The sequence below is a fragment of the Apteryx mantelli genome, chromosome 26, assembly GCF_036417845.1.
Source record: "Apteryx mantelli isolate bAptMan1 chromosome 26, bAptMan1.hap1, whole genome shotgun sequence".
Taxonomy (NCBI): domain Eukaryota; kingdom Metazoa; phylum Chordata; class Aves; order Apterygiformes; family Apterygidae; genus Apteryx; species Apteryx mantelli.
The window spans coordinates 10,040,805-10,057,422 of record NC_090003.1 but is presented as its reverse complement, the minus strand read 5'-3'; the positions used below and the strand labels follow the sequence as shown (position 1 = coordinate 10,057,422).

The 16,618-nt window shown below is 57.8% G+C and overlaps 1 protein-coding gene across 4 annotated transcripts; it reads right to left on the bottom strand.

Annotated features, from left to right (window-relative positions):
• Positions 1-1,891: 1,891 nt before the first annotated feature.
• On the bottom strand, positions 1,892-16,280 carry ZBTB17 (zinc finger and BTB domain containing 17). Of its 4 annotated transcripts, XM_067310994.1 has the most exons (17): positions 16,178-16,280; positions 14,554-14,693; positions 10,690-10,930; positions 7,474-7,680; positions 7,029-7,217; positions 6,687-6,863; positions 6,411-6,545; positions 5,706-5,944; positions 5,466-5,608; positions 4,558-4,858; positions 4,377-4,464; positions 3,865-3,981; positions 3,591-3,711; positions 3,168-3,298; positions 2,852-3,067; positions 2,487-2,576; positions 1,892-2,378 (listed from the first exon to the last, which is right to left on the bottom strand). In XM_067310994.1, the coding sequence occupies exons 4-17, from the start codon at positions 7,676-7,678 to the stop codon at positions 2,104-2,106; spliced, it is 2,427 nt and encodes an 808-aa protein (XP_067167095.1). In that variant the 5' UTR covers positions 7,679-7,680; positions 10,690-10,930; positions 14,554-14,693; positions 16,178-16,280; the 3' UTR covers positions 1,892-2,103. The 4 variants fall into 4 exon arrangements, with proteins under 4 accessions (XP_067167095.1, XP_067167097.1, XP_067167096.1 ...); XM_067310996.1 differs by lacking the exon at positions 10,690-10,930; XM_067310995.1 differs by lacking the exon at positions 14,554-14,693.
• Between the last annotated feature and the right edge of the window lie 338 nt (positions 16,281-16,618).

Sequence of the window (16,618 nt, the reverse complement as noted above, 5' to 3'; positions counted from 1 at the left end):
TTTTTTTTTTTTTTTTTTTTTTTTTTTTTTTGCAAGGAAAGGGGAGGAAAAAAAATTTTTAAAAACCCCGGCTGCGTGCCCCAGGCCTCTCCGGAGAAGCCGAGTGGGAGCTATTTTGGGCTCGGGAGCCCTGGGCCTCGCGGCAGCGCAAGCTGCCAAGCCGGCCCCGGCTGCAGCCAGCAGTGCCAAACCGCAGCGGCAAGCAGGCCCGGCAGCAGGGGATGGCCCTTTTGGACAAAAAAGGCGGAAAAAAAAAAGAGCCGCCGGCTCCCGGCACAGCTGCAAGGGCTGGCGCGCATGGGGGAAGTGCCACCGGCCACTTCCTCCTTCTCCGGGGCTGGATGGGATTTTGGGAGCTGCCCCCTGCGCCGGTGGCTTTGCTCGGTGGAGGGTCGCGGTGGGGAAAGGGCTCCGGTGTAGCCACTTCTGCGGCTGTAGGGCCAAGTGTCCATGTGGCTGGCTGGCCACGTGGCCGGCTGTTTGTCCAGCTGGCCACAAGTCCAGCTGTACGGCCACTTGGCCACGTGGCCAGCTGGATGCCCAACTGGCCTTGTGGCTGGTTGTACGTCCAACTGCCTGTGTGCCTGGCTGTATGTCCAACTGTCCCAGTGTCTGGCTGTATGTCCAACAGTGTGTCTGGCTGTACATCCAACGGTCCCTGTGTCTGGCTGTACATCCGACAGTCTTTGTGTCTGGCTGTATGTCCAACTGTCCCAGTGTCTGGCTGTACCTCCAACAGTCTCTGTGTCTGGTTGTATGTCCATCTGTCCATGTGTCTAGCTATTTATCCAGCTGTCCCAGTGTCTGGCTGTACCTCCAACAGTCTCTGTGTCTGGTTGTATGTCCATCTGTCCATGTGTCTAGCTATTTATCCAGCTGTCCCAGTGTCTGGCTGTACCTCCAACAGTCTCTGTGTCTGGTTGTATGTCCATCTGTCCATGTGTCTAGCTATTTATCCAGCTGTCCATGTGTCTGGCTGTATGTCCAACTGTCCATGTGTCCAGCTATATATCCAGCTGTCCATGAGTATGGCTGAATGGCCAACTGTACATCCAATTGTTCATGAGGCTGACATAAATCCAACTGTTCATGAGTCTGGCTGTATGTCCAGCTGTCCATGAGTCTGGTTGTGAGTCCAACTGTACATTTGTCTAGCTGTACATCCAACTCTCCATGTGTCTGGCTGTACATCCAACTGTCCATGTGTCTGGCTGTACATCCAACTGTCCATGAGTCTGGCTGTGAGTCCAACTGTCCATGAGTCTGGCTGTGAGTCCAACTGTCCATGAGTCTGGCTGTATGTCCAGCTGTCCATGTGCCTGCCTGTATACCCAGCTGGCCCTGCATCTAGCTGTACACCCAACTGCCTGTGTCCAGCTGTACATCCAACTCTGTGTGCTCAGCTGCATGTCCAGCTGTCCGCGTATCTGTCCACACGTCCATCTGTGTGTCTGGCTGTGGTGCCCACTTATTTCCAAGTCCTCCCATCCTCTCCCTACCCACCCTGTGGGGTGCAGCAAGGACCCAGACAGGTGCCGGGCACCTTGCAGGGTGCAGGGGGCCGTGGGGGGACCCGGCCTGGCCAGGGCCCCCCCCCCAGCTCTACCCAGCACGCCGAGGGGCTCAGCCTGTTCACCTGGCCAGAAACCAGCTGCCGGGGTCCTGCAGCAAATCCTCCAGCAATTTGCCCCAAATTTGAGCTTAAAGGGCAAGAGAAGGGCCCATTCACACGCTCCTCCCTGCACCCAGGCGGATCCACGGACAGACTGGAGCATCCCATGGATCCAAGTGGTGGAAGATGCAAACCAGCACCCAGCAGGACGGGACACGCCGGCTCCCTCAGGTTGTCGCAGGGAGCCGCTGAGCAACAGAGATGGCAGCAGGGCAGCGGTAGGTTTTAAATAAGCTTTAGAAAATAATGCAATTTATTTCATCTAGATATTACACAACTTTAGAGCGGATTTTAGTCTTCTCTCTCTCATTACAGAAATACACTTTTTACATCATTCCAAGGAGCTGTCTTTAAATAAACCGGGTGGCAAAGCAGAGGGAGGGCCAGGCAGCTCCCCAGCCGGCAGAGGGGGCAGAGGGGGGACCCGCAGGTCACTCGGCGGGCGCCTCGGCCGGCGGCGCCTCGGCCAGCGGCGCTGGCACCTCGGCCGCACCGTCGCGGGCCCGGAAGAGCAGCTCTCCCGACTGGATCACCTGCTCTGCTTGCCAGGTGGTGGCAGCGCCGTATTGCTGGTAAAAGTCCGTGTCGGCCTGGAACATGACGAGGGCCTGGGCCGTGTGGATGCGGACGTGCTGGGCCAGGCTGTTGGCGTCCAGGAATTTCTCCCCGCACGAGTCACAGGCGTAGAGGATCTGCGTGTTGGGGTCTGCAAGGGAGAGGAGATGCCATGGGACCTGTTTTCCCGCCTCGCAGAGGGCTCCAGATCAGCCGGCAGCTCCGGCACCCCATGGAGCAGAGCCCAGCCCCTTCTCACCTGCTTCTTGCACCTGCTTCACCGCCTTGGTTATCTCTGCTTTAAGTGCTTCGGTCTCATCCGCCGTCACCGCGGCCGCCACGGGGACCACTGCAGGGTGGAGAGAGGAGGGAGAGGTGATGGGGAGGCGCCCCAGCGGTGGTGATGCATGGGGGGGCCACAGGGGAGAGCCCTGCAGGGGTTCGAGATGAGACCGGGACACATGGCAGGACAGGATCTCGCCTGTCATGCTTTTGGAGTGGGCTCCAGCCTCGAGCCAGGGAATGGGCCAAGGAAAAGGGTCCTGCAGCCCCAGACAGGGCTCACCGGGCCTCCAGGCTGTATTTTGGGATGGCTCCCAGCAGGAGCAGGGCAATGGTGCTCACCTGTGAGCTGCGTGACAGCAGTAGCAGCCAGCGCCTCGGTGGCCAGCGTCACCATGTCGTCCGAGGCCACGGTGACGATGTTGACCTCGTCACCTTCCTCCGGCTCCAGGATCTTGATGCCCGCCTTGCCCTGATGCACCGTCTTCACGTGGGAGCGCAGGTTGTCCACGCGGTTGAAGCCGCGGCCGCACTTGTCGCACAGGAACGGCTTCTCCCCTGGGGGAAAGAGGGCGGTTAGGAGAGGCGACGGGACGGGGGGCAGCTGGGGCCCGTCCCGGCTTCATCCCCTTCCACCGCAGCGGGGAGGAGGACCCACCGGTGTGGATGATGATGTGCTTGGAGAGGTCGCCCACGTTGACGAAGGCCTTGTTGCAGACGGTGCACTTGTGGGGCCGGATGTTGTCGTGGTGGCGGATGTGGTTGGCCAGCTGGCTCGACTGCACAAACCTGGGGGGGCCGCAAGACGGGGAGGTGGTGGGGAAAAACGCGGTGACCCACGCCGGGGTAACACCACGCGGGGCAACCCTCACCTCCCCATGCCAGAAAAGGGACGTTCCAGTGCCCAGCGGGGATAAAACCCCTGTGGGACACAGTGGAGGAGCCGCTCCTGCGCCCGACGGCACCCCAGCGCCTCTGTCCACCCTCTCTGGGGTGGCTGCTGCCCTGGGCCGCGTCACACAGCGCAGGGGGGCGGTGGCGATCCCCCGGGGCTGGGGGACGCTGCGGTTGGGACGCTCACCTCTTGCCGCAGCGCTCGCACACGTACGGCTTCTCGCCCGTGTGCTGGCGCACGTGGGCGATGAGGGAGCTCGCCTGGGTGAAGGCCTTCCCACAGATCAGGCACTGGCACGGCTTCTCTCCTGGGAAAACAGCGGGAGCAGCTCAGCCGGGCGAGCATCCGACCCTCCCCAGGAGCAGGGAGCACGGGACTCCCCGAGAGCCCCTCGCGCCCCCCCAACCGCCTCCTGCCCAATGCCACCAGACAGCCACGGCAGCCAGGCCCGCGTCCTTACCCGTGTGGATGCGGACGTGACGCTGCAGCGCCCCGGGGTCGGCGAACTGCCTCTGGCAGTGGACGCACACGTAAGGCTTCTCCCCGCTGTGGATCCGCAGGTGCCGCTTCAGGTTGCCTGCGAGCAGCCACATCTCAGCGAGGCACCCGGCGGCGCCGGCCCCTCTGCCACGTCCCCGCCGGGGGCCGAGCCTCCCTCCCAAAACCCGCTCAGGAGGGAGGGCGGCGCGCCAAGCACCCGGCGGCACCCGCTGCAAACCCCGTCTCTAGCTACGGCTTCCCGCACTGGGCCGTGCCGCAGCCCTTGGGATCCGGTGAAGCGGCGAGACGTTAGCGCCGCGCTTGCCGTGCCCAGGCTTGGCTAAAGGTTTATGCCCTCCCCTGTCGTGGCCTAAATCCTTCCTCCTGCTCCAAACAAGGCGCGCTCCCCGCCGCGCGTGGGGCAGCCTGGATCCGCCGGGGACAGCCGCATCTCCAGCGCTCAGACCTAACCACCTACCAACCCCGTGCTACCTGAAGTGGTGAACTGCTTGCCGCACTCCCGACACTTCAGGGGCCCGTCGGCGATGTGAATCTTCAAGTGCGCCTTTAAGTTCCCCACCTGGAGGCAAACACAGGGATGCCGAGAGCTCCCCGCCTCACCCGGGGCGCAGCAAACCGCCGTCGATGCGGCGCTCTGCGCCTCCCGCCTCACCTGGTTGAATTTCTTGTCGCAGTGGGGACACTTGTGCTCCTTGTCGGTGTCGTGGGTCTCCAGGTGCCGCATTTTGGAGGTGGGGTCGGAGAAGGAGCGCCCACAGTAGTCGCACTGGTACGGCTTCTCGCCGCTGTGCACCAGCTGGTGCCGCTTGAGGTTGCCGGAGGTGGTGAAGAGCTTGCCGCAATCGTCGCAGCGGTACTTGGCCTCCCCCGTGTGCCGCTTCTTGTGGAGGTTCAGCAGGCTGATGAGGCGGTAGCTCTTCCCGCACTCCTCGCAGCCGTAGGGCTTCAGCGGGCTGTGGGCGAGACAGGGCGGTCAAGCGAGGGGGAACACGGCGGGGACGCTCCTCCGTGAGGGTCTGCGGGGTCTGCGTGGGAACCAGCAGGCCAAGCTCTCCTCCCTGCCACCGACCTCGCACCACCCCAATTCCAGCTCTACCACTGGCCCCAGGCAGACCTTTTTGGACCCCATGGGATGTCTTGAAGTGCCACAACATAAAAGAAAAGGACAGAGATGAACATGAAAACAGAAAGACTAGGAACAGTGCCATCATCTCGCAGGCTCCCTCCACTTTGGCACATATGATGTATTTTGCAAGCGTTTGATCTTTTGCAGCAAAGGCCACAAATTTTTTAGACCCCGATGGAGTCTTTCTGCGGCTGGGGCTATCCAAATTAGTCGCTCCAGGTCTCTAAGGCCTAACCCTAGAGCAGAGCTCACTATACCTGGAGAAGAGCTTCTTGCTAATCCACACAGATCAATCCAAGAGGCACAGAGAAGTTCACCCATTTACTGACCTCTTGCTCAAACCATTAAGCCCTCAGGCAGCTACTGTCACTGTCACAAACCCTTGTCAATCCAGCTCAGCCCGGCTGTGCCTTTTCGTCCCCAGCGTGCCATACCTGTGCGTCTTTTCGTGGGCTTTGCATGCAGCCGGGTCAGAGAAGGCTTTGTTACACTCCCTGCAGGAAAAAGGCTTCTCTCCGGTGTGAATGCGGATGTGTCGCTTAAAGTTCCCGGTGTGCGTGAATTCCTTCCCACAGTCCTACAGACGGAGAGAGACACATGCACAAACGCATCCAGGAACGCCTCGTGCCGCCCCCGGTGCCGGAGGCCCTGCTCGAAGCCGCGGCCAGCCTCACCTCGCACTTGTGCGTGACGGAGCCATAGGCTTTCGACTCGGTCCGGTCGCTGTAAGTACCCGAACGCAGCAGCCGGGTTTCGCCCGAATTCTCCTGCCCAGAGTCTGTGCTCCCCGATTCATTATCCTCAGCATTTTCGCCGTTTTCTAACCTGGGCTGCTCTTCCTCGGGGATTTTAGCTTCCTCCTCTTCCTCCGCTGTCGTCTCCCCGTCTTCCTCCTTCCCTTCCAACTCCATTTCTGCAGACATTTAGAAAAGGGGGATGCTAAAAATCAGAGGCAGCATCAGAGACACAAAACCCATCTGTATTTCCTAATTCTAAGCCCAGGTTTAAGGTGATGGGGATTATACCTGCTCTACGGTATTCTGGATACCGGCATCATAGGATACAGGTGTCATGAACATGCCAAGACCTCTGCTCAGGGTCAGTTCGGTTTTGCAGCACTTTATTAGCCCTCCAGTCCAGAGCCTGGAGCTCTTGCATGGATGGAGCAGCGTTTGCCCATCTCTCCTAGCTCTGCCCCACGGAAAACTGCTCCCATGGGCTCCCCGACTCCCTGGAGGCCGTGTTGTCACGGCAAAACCCCCACTAATAAAAATTAAGTGTTCATCCATTGCCCAGCTTTGCTGCAGCCCTGTCCCCCTCCCAGCAAGCAGACGGAAAGGCAGCAGAGTCCCCACCAGCGCGGTCCTGCACGAACGCACCTCCCGCCTCCGCGCCTTGCTCGGTGCCCTGAGGGACGCTGCCCTTCGCTGCCGGGCTGCTGCTGACGCTCTCTGCTGGCGGCTGGTGGCTGGGAAATTCGGCAGGTGGGTCCTCTCGGATGGCAACATCTACACCTATGAACAACGGAGCGTCTTGGGCATGCTCAGGGAGAAAACACCGCAGACACGTGGCTCCACGCACGGAGCCAGCGAGCGGGACAGGGTGCACGGGGGGACGACGGCGGGATTTGTGTGTGTCATCAAGTGCTTGCTGACCTCCTGCAGCAATCTCTTTGCTCTCCAGTTGCTCTGTCTGCTCCTCAGGCTGGGCTTTTGTGGCCGCGAGTGTCTCTTCCTTCCCCTCCTGCTCGGGAGGGACTTGCTTTGCTTTGTCACAGTCACCCGGTCCTTCCGCCGCTGCCATTTTGTCTTCAGCAGCTACCTTCTCTGCGCCTGCAAGGGAAGAGGCATAGCAGCAAACCACTCCACCTTTCGCTGCCCAGACGTGCCGCCTAACAGGGCCATTTTGAGCCGTGAGCTTTTCCCGTGGCCTGTTGGACGAGGAGAACGGGATCCTCCAGGCCGACGTGGACACGTGGCCGCGCGAAGGCTACGTACCGATCTCCGCAGGGGCCTCCTGGCTCTGCCCGGCGCTTTCCGCCGGCACCGCGAGAGACTTCAGCGCGTTGCAAGCGCTGACTATTTCCTGCATCTGGAGGAAGCCGGCCACGGCGAGCACATCTTCCACGTTGTCCGGGTTCAGGCTCAGCTTGGCTGTGTACATGAACTCCAGGACCTGGCCCAGGCCTGCAAGGGACACCACACGCACCGAGCAATCAGAGAGAAGCCCTCGGCCGTACCACCGACGCGGCTGGGCGATTTTCAGAAGCTCAGTGCACACTAAATAACAGGCCTCCCCCAGCTTTTCTCTGCACGGCACCAAACCGTGACTTTTTGCTTACGCAGCTGATGCCGGCTCAATCCGGCACAGCGGAGGGACGTCGGACAATCTGGTAATGAAATAGGAGAGTTCAAGCTCTGCCGCAGCCGCTCCTCTGCCTACCTGCCGCGTTGCTGATATCGAGGTGCACCACATCCTTCTGGTCGACGAAGAGCATCCTGAAATACTCGCTGCAGGCCGCCAGCACGGCTTTGTGGGCCTTGAAGTCGATGCCGTCCACCACGAAGGTGCAGTCGCACAGCAAACCCAGCTGCCGCTGCTGGTTCAGCTGCTCCAGGACTTGCTTGCTGTGCTGGGGGAAATCCATGGCTGCGGGGAGAAAAGAAAACCGGTGAGCGTAACGTCGGGGTGTAACATCGGGGCTGCTTCAGCACCTCTAGACGGAGGCACCAAAAAACAGAAGACGCCCGAAGGTCGGATGTATCAAGGGAGCCGCCAGACCGGCGTTAGATCTGGCTTGGCATAACAGTTACTCCGTTATTTTGTCTTATTCTCTTTCCAGAGACATCAAGTTTCTTTGGTCAAGGCCTGTAAATGAAGGGAGGATGCTTGAGAGCCCCAAAGGGATTTTAAAGGCGGATTAAGGGAACCACGTTAAAATGCCAGGCTGTTCCCTGCCGCTCCGGTTGAGCGGCTAAAGGCCAAACAGTCCGGCAATGCTTCGCTTTAGCCCACAGGCCACAGCAATCCCTGTCCTGTGCCCAACGAGCAACACTCAACCCGGAGCACAGAGCCGCGGGAAGCCGAGCAGTCGCGGTCCAAGGCCGCTCAAAGATTTGGGCGCTCTTGGATATCCCTGAGGGTCCCATCGCCCTCTCCATTAAAAAGCACATCCCAAAAAGCGGACTGCAGCTCCTCCAGCGCTTGCTAACCACCTATCTCCGCTTGCCTCCCCAACTAAATACAGCCCCGCAAACCTCTCCTGTTACAGCAGCAGCACCGGCGCAGGGCTGGAGAGTCGATGGGAACCATCAGTTTGGTTTTTTGCTGCCTTAATAGCATTCGAAACGCTTTTAAAGTGCTTCAGCCGACCCCGGCTTTGCGGAGGAAAGCCTCCCGGCGACTCCCGAGGGCCTCGCGCCTCCGGAGCGGTCTGCTCTGCAAACGTTAATGCAATCGCCTCCTCTGCTGCTTCGGCGAGCGGCCAATGCCATTACTCGCGCCGATGGCTGGGGAGCGGCGGGGCCGGAGAGACCGTTTGGAAAACATTCATCAAAATTGTCAGGCTCCTGCTAATTTTAGGCGCTCACGTCATGATACCAAGGGATTGATTTTTTCCTCCCCCCACCCCAGAGTGCTTTGCCTGTGCAGGGAGTTTTCCCTGCTCAAAGCACGGCTGGACTTGGGCGAGTGCTGCCGCAAGCCCGGTCCCAGGAGCCTCCCGCAGACGCTGCAAAACCCCATTTTTAAATCGGATCCTTGGCTGCAAAGGCCGAGGGGAGCGGTCGGGAGAGAGAGGCCTGATCTCCTGCCGCGTGTTCAGTTTTCTCCCTGGGTTCGATCTTCAAATGTCGAGAATCTCATGAGAAAGCGGATCTGATGCCCCAGATGAAAAACCTCCTTCCCCCAGTCAAAAGCAGAGGTCTTCTCTCCCCGAGAAGCCACTTCACGCCCTGACGGGCTCCAAGGTGGGCGATGGAGCAGCCAGTTTTGCGATACATCCGAGGCACCTGCCTTTAAACCACCGCGGGAGGTGAAGAGAGGAGGCTCCTTCGGTGTAAGAGCAGCCGAAGGATGCAGAAACTTCAGGACAGGCTCATGGCAGGTATTCCCGTGTGTCTGATGCCCGGATCCTTACGATTTCCATCTTTTATCGAGCTTGAAACCTTAAAAGGCTAAGCTGAGCCCTTGAAAAGACAGTCTGTGACTCACACTCCGACTTTCTCTCCCCAGGGAGGGACATTTGCAGGCAAGAGACACCTGCGCTCCAGAAGGCATCCATGCGCGGGGCTCATTTGCCACTCGAGAGCGCAAGCTCGCTCGGCTAATTGAACTGGGAATAAACACCAGCTTTACGGCCGCAGACGAGGAGGAGGCAGAAGGAAGAGCCACAGGCGCGAGAAAAAGCCAACGCGGCAGCAAAAGGGCTCTACTTTTGCGCAAAAGGGCCGGGAAGGCAGGATTTTCGACTGACGCCCTTGGCAACGACAGCCACGCGACGTCCGTCGCTGAACAAGCCCTGACAGCAGCCACACGTGGAGGCATCGCACAGGGATGTCAGCCGACAGGTACCCTCCGTTTTTGATGTCACTCCGACGTCCCTAGCAGAGCCCCAGAGGATCACGTACTCAGCTCGAGACGGGGCAGGCCGGATCGCCCAGGTGATCTTTTCCGGGCAGCTCGTTTCGCTTCGGCTCTGCCGGAGCACAGGACGGAGCTCGCACAACCGCGGGGCTCGCGAGCGCCGGCCTGGCCGGCTCGGGGCACAGGCAGAGGGAGCCTCCTCCTGTCTGCAAAGGGTTGTAGCAAGGCTCTCGGCAAAAGCACTCTTCCTCTGGCCAAAGGGGCTGAAGGAGCAGCTTCCCAAGTTCCTTGCTGGAATCGGGCGTTAGGTGGTTAACCCAGAGCTCAACAGAAACCCGCACCGAGGTCTCGGCTAGAGACTGAAAGCTAACGGCTAGGAAAAACGCAGAAATGCCACCGATGTGAGCCAGCTTTCCTCTGAACCGAGGCAAAACCACTGCACAAAAGCAGCTGCGATGAGCTGCCGCAAGTGGATGAAAGCAGGGTGCTGCACAGCACCCGATGAGTCCCGAGATGAGAGCGTGTGTCGCACGAGCTTGACTGGCTCTACAGCATCTCACCGTTTTCTGTCTTTATCAGAGATGCTATTTCAAACCCACCAGGAAAGCCTCACTACTGAGCTGGAAGCTCCTGATCCCCGAAACGCTGAGAAATAACCTCACGGCAACACCACAAACACGAGCAAGACCTTGGTGGCCTGGGCAGAGCCTCGCAGCTCGGCAAACGGAGGCTCACGCGGTGCAGAATTCATCCAGGGACTCAGCACCTTCGGTCCTGGTCACTAAAGCTTGTTCAGGAGATGCAGGGCAGCCCAGGACGTTTCGGATGCTATCGGAGAGACAGGATATTTTACAACAGCCTCTCCTGGAAATCCGGCAATAGGCTCTTCTAGTCTATTCAAGATAGAGCGCTGACAAATACAAAAGACGGAGACACCGGGCGCACATGACCCCTGTGCTTTCCTGAGCGCCACGAGTCACGTCTGGGACCATCTCTGCCATGTTTTTCCAAATCTCTCTTTGCAGCTGAAGCTGTTTAAACTTTAAAAAAGAAGAAGAAAAAAAAAAAACTAACCGCTTTTTCTTGCGCAAGGTTGAACGTGCAGGTCCGGAAGGGGCAGAGCTCGCCTTGTGACTTCTTCAGCGCCCAGCAAACGCCATCGTTTCTCGTTTCTGTCTCGAGGTTGTGAATAATTAGCTTTGCGCACTTCGGCCTTGTGTTACTAGAGAGCCAAAATTTTCTGCCAATCCCCGTCGGTCTGGTGCTCTCGTTACAAAGGCTGGAAATTTCCACCGGTAGCAGTGACATCACAGGGCTGAGGTTAGAAAACACGAGATCCCCTTTTTAAAAATCAAGAAATCCCACACGGATCCACCGCAGGGTTAGTTTCCTCCCATCCCTCAAGGCATCCCACCTCAAACACCCTTGGACTAAGGACTTGGCGGGCTGGGAAAGGCCCTTCATTTTTTGTTGCGTTGTTCCACCGACACTTTTTTGCACTTCAGCAATGTTTCCACAGCTGCACGTTGACTTCCCGAACCCCTGGATTTCCTCCCTGCCAACCGCTAAAGCAAGGCAGATCCCAAACTGCTGCTTTCTTCCAGGGATCTCCCGAGGTTTCTGATGCAACAACGTACACGTGCGCTGAAAGTTATGCACGTGCACAGAAAGCTGCTGGTTAGGGAATAACTGCTCCTCCGCAGGGAGCTCGTTGCCTCCCGAGTACTCAAAACCGCTACGGCCTGTTCCTGGGGGTGACTCCTAACATTTTCGCCCCAAACTACATCCCTTGAGAACCAGAAAAAGCAATATTTGTATCAAGCCCCCGGATGCTATACAACCCTGTACGGTTTGCAAGGGGGACTCTGTGCCACCAGGAGGAAAAAAAAAAAAGGATATTTCCACTAGGACAAACAACGCTGCCTTCCGTGCTTGCAAAGTGCTGCACAGTGGGACCAGAGAAATCAGGATGGTTTGCTGCACTGAAAGGCTATTTTAGGTAATTTGTAGAAGGCACTTTGCATCTGAATTATTATTTTTAATCGCTTGGATTGGACTCGTGTTGGTGAGGCGCCTGAGCTTCGCAAAGGAAGCTCACGAGACAAAGTCCGGCGAAATGCAACCCCCCCCCCCCAATCCACCTCCAGAAAAACTACATCTTTTGTGCAGTTTCTTCTGTACAGCTTCAGCAGAGTACGGGAACGTGTCGGGCAAAGGCTGGGATGGCCTGTGTATCGCTTTTAAGCTAGAACTTAGCATCGGCCCTGTCCAAAGTCCCCCAAGCAGATGAGGAGAGTGCCTTTGCTCTGACCCCAACCACACAGAAGAGCATGGCTTAAAACACCCGGAGCTCGGGATCGGAAAGGACTGAGCCCTGCTGAACTGAACAAGACAGCCTAATAACAACCCTCAGGCATCAGGAGAGAAAGATAAGCAGCCTTTTATTTGTAGGCGAGGAAACAGAGGCAGGAGGAGGTCAAATGAGTCGTCTCCCCCGCTTACGGGACGCAGAAGGGAAAGCAGAGCACAGGTCTCTCAGCTCTGCTTCGGTCCAAACTGTCTATCAGAGGTTGGAGGGAAGTTTTCCCCGGAGGACTGGCCTTTCTGTAAAGCAATCACCCTATACAGCTGCACCAGTTTGGAGAACAACCTCAAAAAGCCCCCCGAAAACCAGCAGACAAAACTCTGATGCCGCTTGCAACGGAAAGGTAACGACTGCCAAAAAACACGGTACATCTGAAATGCCCCCGTTGCTCGGGCAGGGGCAGTTTGCAGCTCCGGTGCTGCGATCCACGTCCTTCCCTGATCGAACGGGAACTGCTGGCACGCCAGACTGCTAACTAAAGTATTTCACATTAGCGTAAATCATCTTTATCAGCTATTTCAGGTAACGGTGCTGCAGCAGCAATATCTGAGGACGTCTGTCTGAGCTCCCCCCTCGCTCAGCTCCTTGTCCGAAAAACAAAGATAAGATAGGAGTGGTGCCCAGTCTCACCCCTCTGCCGCGCCGCGAGGAGCGGAGATCTCCTGAGAACAGAGCCGGCAAAAGAGAAGGTCATGGCTCTTGGAATTTGCCCTCTGCCTTCCCAGCGTTAAAAATCAGACTCTGCATAGCCACGCCGGGAGAAATCCGATGAAAAGCTCCATCTCAAAACGCAAACTCGCTCTCCCAACGTCAGGCAAGAACCGTGGCAGTTTCCTGCTGCTTTCCTGTCCTCCTCGGCATTTTATAGTGCCCCATCGCAGGGCTATCGGGACTAAAAGGCAAGTTAACTCCGTCGCCAGGCTCCGAGGTCTGATGCGGAGAACCCAGAACCAGGCGCCTTCCAATCTCGCCTTGTCAGCAGCGCTTCAGTGCTGTTTTCCCTTTCAATCTCTCGCTGACAGGGCTGTCAAGTCTTTTATTAACGGATCAATCACGGTGATGGAAAGCTTTGGTACTAGAACACCCACATCTGCGGCACGTGCTCACAGAAATAAATACAGCAGTTAGGGTCCCGGCTAGCTTGTCACACGAGCTAATGGTCTCTAAGGGCGCTGCGTTTGCTTTCGGGGTGAGGGGGTCAATTTGGCAGGGGGGACATGAGCCAAAGCGGGAAGGCCAAGGGAGCAAAAGGATACCCTGACTTTAAGATGCCGGCACATCTGCCTGAGCAACAGGAGACTGCTCATCCCTCTAAGCAGCAGGTTTCAAATCCTTCTCACGTTATTTTTTCGCTGCCTGGAAGTTACCAGTGAGACTGTTCTTACTCATGGACCCAGTAAAGGGACTGTGAGTCTCTAAGCTGCCTCGCTTTTCCGGCTGCAGCAGCCGGTTCCCTTAAAGATATTAACCTCCCTGTACAAACCTTGCTTCGCTCTATCCTTAGGCCATTATCACTCTATCAGCTCTGCTACTTCTCATCAAATGATTTCTATTAAAAAAAAAGAAACAAAATCCTACAGTGATTTGAAAAAAAAAAAATAGTGGTTTAAATATGCCTTTTAATGCTGTCACCAGCCACCTGTCCGCTCCTACACTGAGCAGATAAAAAGAAATAGGTGATTTATTTTCTGCCTACTGTCATCTCCCTTCCTGTGTCAGCTCAGGGAACAAATCAGCCCTAATCCTTTCAGGCTCTGCAAAGAGCAGCCTGCCCTTGTTTCCAGTAACTCACTGCCTGATTCTGCAATATTTTCAGTTAAGATGGGAGAGCTGACGCAGAGCATTCAAGGTACAGGCGCGCCGCTAACGTATATTATCGCGTTATCACGGTTTCAGTATTATCCCACCTATCCCACCCCTGCATCCTAACATAACATGTGTTTCAGGATTCTTATGGATTACTGAACAAGGAGGAGTTTAAACTGAGCTGCCTCTTGCAACGTCTAGGACTTTTTAACAACTGTTTCCATGTTAAAAAAAGTCCCTGGACGCAGTACAGAAGGGTGAATGAAACAGAGAAGGACTCTCAAGTCTGTGGTCTGCAGTGAAACTGCCAGGCGAGCTCATGTTCTGCTGCAGGGTGAAAGCAGTTTTCTGAAAAATCAGAAGCCGTGACAGGCCAGAAAGAAGCTTAGTGAAAATGAACTAAAGGAGAGACAACGGGGGAGAGAGAGAAAAAGAGGAGCACGGACGCTCCTGACCCCTGCCAGCACTAGGCGACACCTCGGAGACTCTCTCCCTCTCTTTAGCTTTCAGGGATATTGATACGTCCCTGGAAGAGAAGTTGCCGAGCGCACTGATCTGCGGCACCGCAGTCCCCGAGCCAGGACGGCATCGCGCGAGCTACGGCGGGGCCGAGCCAACGAGGCTGCCGGCAGGTAATCCGAGTCCTCGGCTGCAGGAGGCAGCGAGCCAGGCAGGGCTGCTGAGACGTCACCAGACTGTGCCAGGACCCAGCAGCATGGCCAAACCACCCCTGTAAAGTAGTGGGAACCCCTGAAAGTCCCTGTCACCTCTTGTCCACAGGTCCTAGCGCTCCCTCGGGGCCCTTCAGCAGGCGTTCGTGGCTCTCAGCTGCATAAACAGCGGTACTTTTGAGGCCAGGAAGCAGCAAAAGGAGAACAGAAGCGTCAGGGTTACCAGGCACGGGGATCTGTCAAAATTAGGGTAAAGATTTTAGTTCCCACTCCTCGGCATGCAAAACTGGAACATCTCCATCACCTCAGGCTACTGTTTTAGAAATATATTCGGGGCTCCCTTCACCCGAAGTCCGTTCGGGGCAACCCCATGCCACCACAAATGGCGTCACCTTTTTGACAAAACCTTTGTCGCACCCAAAACCGGATTTGCAGAGGAGCCAAGCTCCCGCCCCTGCAGATGCCCGGCAATTCTTGCAGGGAAATAAATAAGAACAACTTCATCCAAAACATCTTCAGAAACTTTCTGGCAACTGGCAGCACAGGAAAAGGCTTTTGATCTTGTAAGCTTCCAGAGCGCAGAGCCAAGCAACGCAAACCTCCCTTTGACAGGGACAGCGTGGCTTTACGGCACCGAAGGTTGACGCAGAGCATCAGGGAGACTTCTACAAAGTTACAGAAACGACTTGCTTGCATGCTACACCAGCACTGAAACTACACTCGAAGATGCTTCGCTCTTGAATTCTGCCACAAGAAAACCAGCCGTTTCTGCAGCATCTCTGTTACGCAGCACCGAACTACAACAACTTCACCGTTTTTCTCCCTGCAAAAAAACAACCTTTGCGCTACCACCCGCTCCCCTCCCTAACTGGAGACGTTTCAGCAAGGGCGGGAAGTTTCCAACATACAAACCCAATTAAATAAATACCGCTCGATCATGAAATGCTTCACACACATCACCCCCCCACTCTAAAAGCAACAGGCCCAGAGAGCGTGTAAAGCAGACGCAGGTCGGGGCTGCATTGGGAAGGACCGTACAGACGCCAGAGCAGGAGAATATCTTTTCTCTCGAGTTGGCACATGATGCTTGGACGTTTGCTCAGCTCTTTGGCCGGTGATGTCCTTGGCAGCCAGGTGAAGAGCTCCTATAATGTCAAGAGACGCCAGGCCAAGCCGAGGTGGCCAGGAAGCACGTTTTCGCCCCGCCAGGCTTCACCCGGCCGCTGGCACTGCTGCGTCTCCAGGATGGATGTGTCCCGCGGCAGCCGGCCGCCACCTAGAAGGGGGGACCCTGCTGCCCCCAGCCAGCGTTGGCCCCCAGGCCAGCAGCCCCCTTTTCCCCCCGGTTGTCCCCAATGCGCCACACCTGCCCTGCTCGGCCTGGTGCCACCGGGGGGGGACGGGGACAGAGGGGGTATGACAAGGCCTGGGGGGTGACACATGCCCTGAAATGGGGCTAAGGGGATGGGGGGGGCTCCCCAGCAGCCCCCCCCAAAATGGGGTGTCCCACACGGGGGGTTTTCTCCCCAAATTGGACTTTTCCAGGGGGGATCCCCTGCCCCTGAGGCGGGGCGGGGCGCGGCGGGGCGCGGCCCCCTCCCCCCCCACAGCCCTTGCACCTCCCCAACCCGCCCCTTAGGGCCCTCTAGACCCCCCCGCAGCTACTCCAGCCCCGCCGCCCGGGTGCCCAGCGCCGCTGCCCGGCCCCCGCCGCCGCTACCTGCCATGCCGGGCCCGGCGGGGGCCTCACATCGCCGCCCGCGGGGCTCACCGTGACACGGACCAGACAAAGGGCGCCGCCATCTTGGCGCCGGGCGGAAGCGGCGTCGCCCCCTCCGCCCACCGCCGCCGCGCCGCGCATGCGCGCGCCAGCTGGGGCGGGGCGAGGGGGCGGGGCCTCAGGGCGGCGGCTCATGCGCGGGCGGGGGGAGGGTCAGGTGACACCTTCCTTCTCCCCTCCCTGCCTCGCCTCAATCTGGCCGCCATGATGGTGGAGGCCGCGGCGGGTCGAAGGGGCGGCGGGGAGGCGGGTTGTGAGCGGCGCCAGCGCCGGCTCTGTGGCACACCGAGGGCTGCCGGCACTTGCCTTGCCGGGCTAAATGTCCCTGGGGGTCCCGGTCCCCCCCTCGGGGCTGCCCCCGCCTCGAGCGTGCAAACGGGC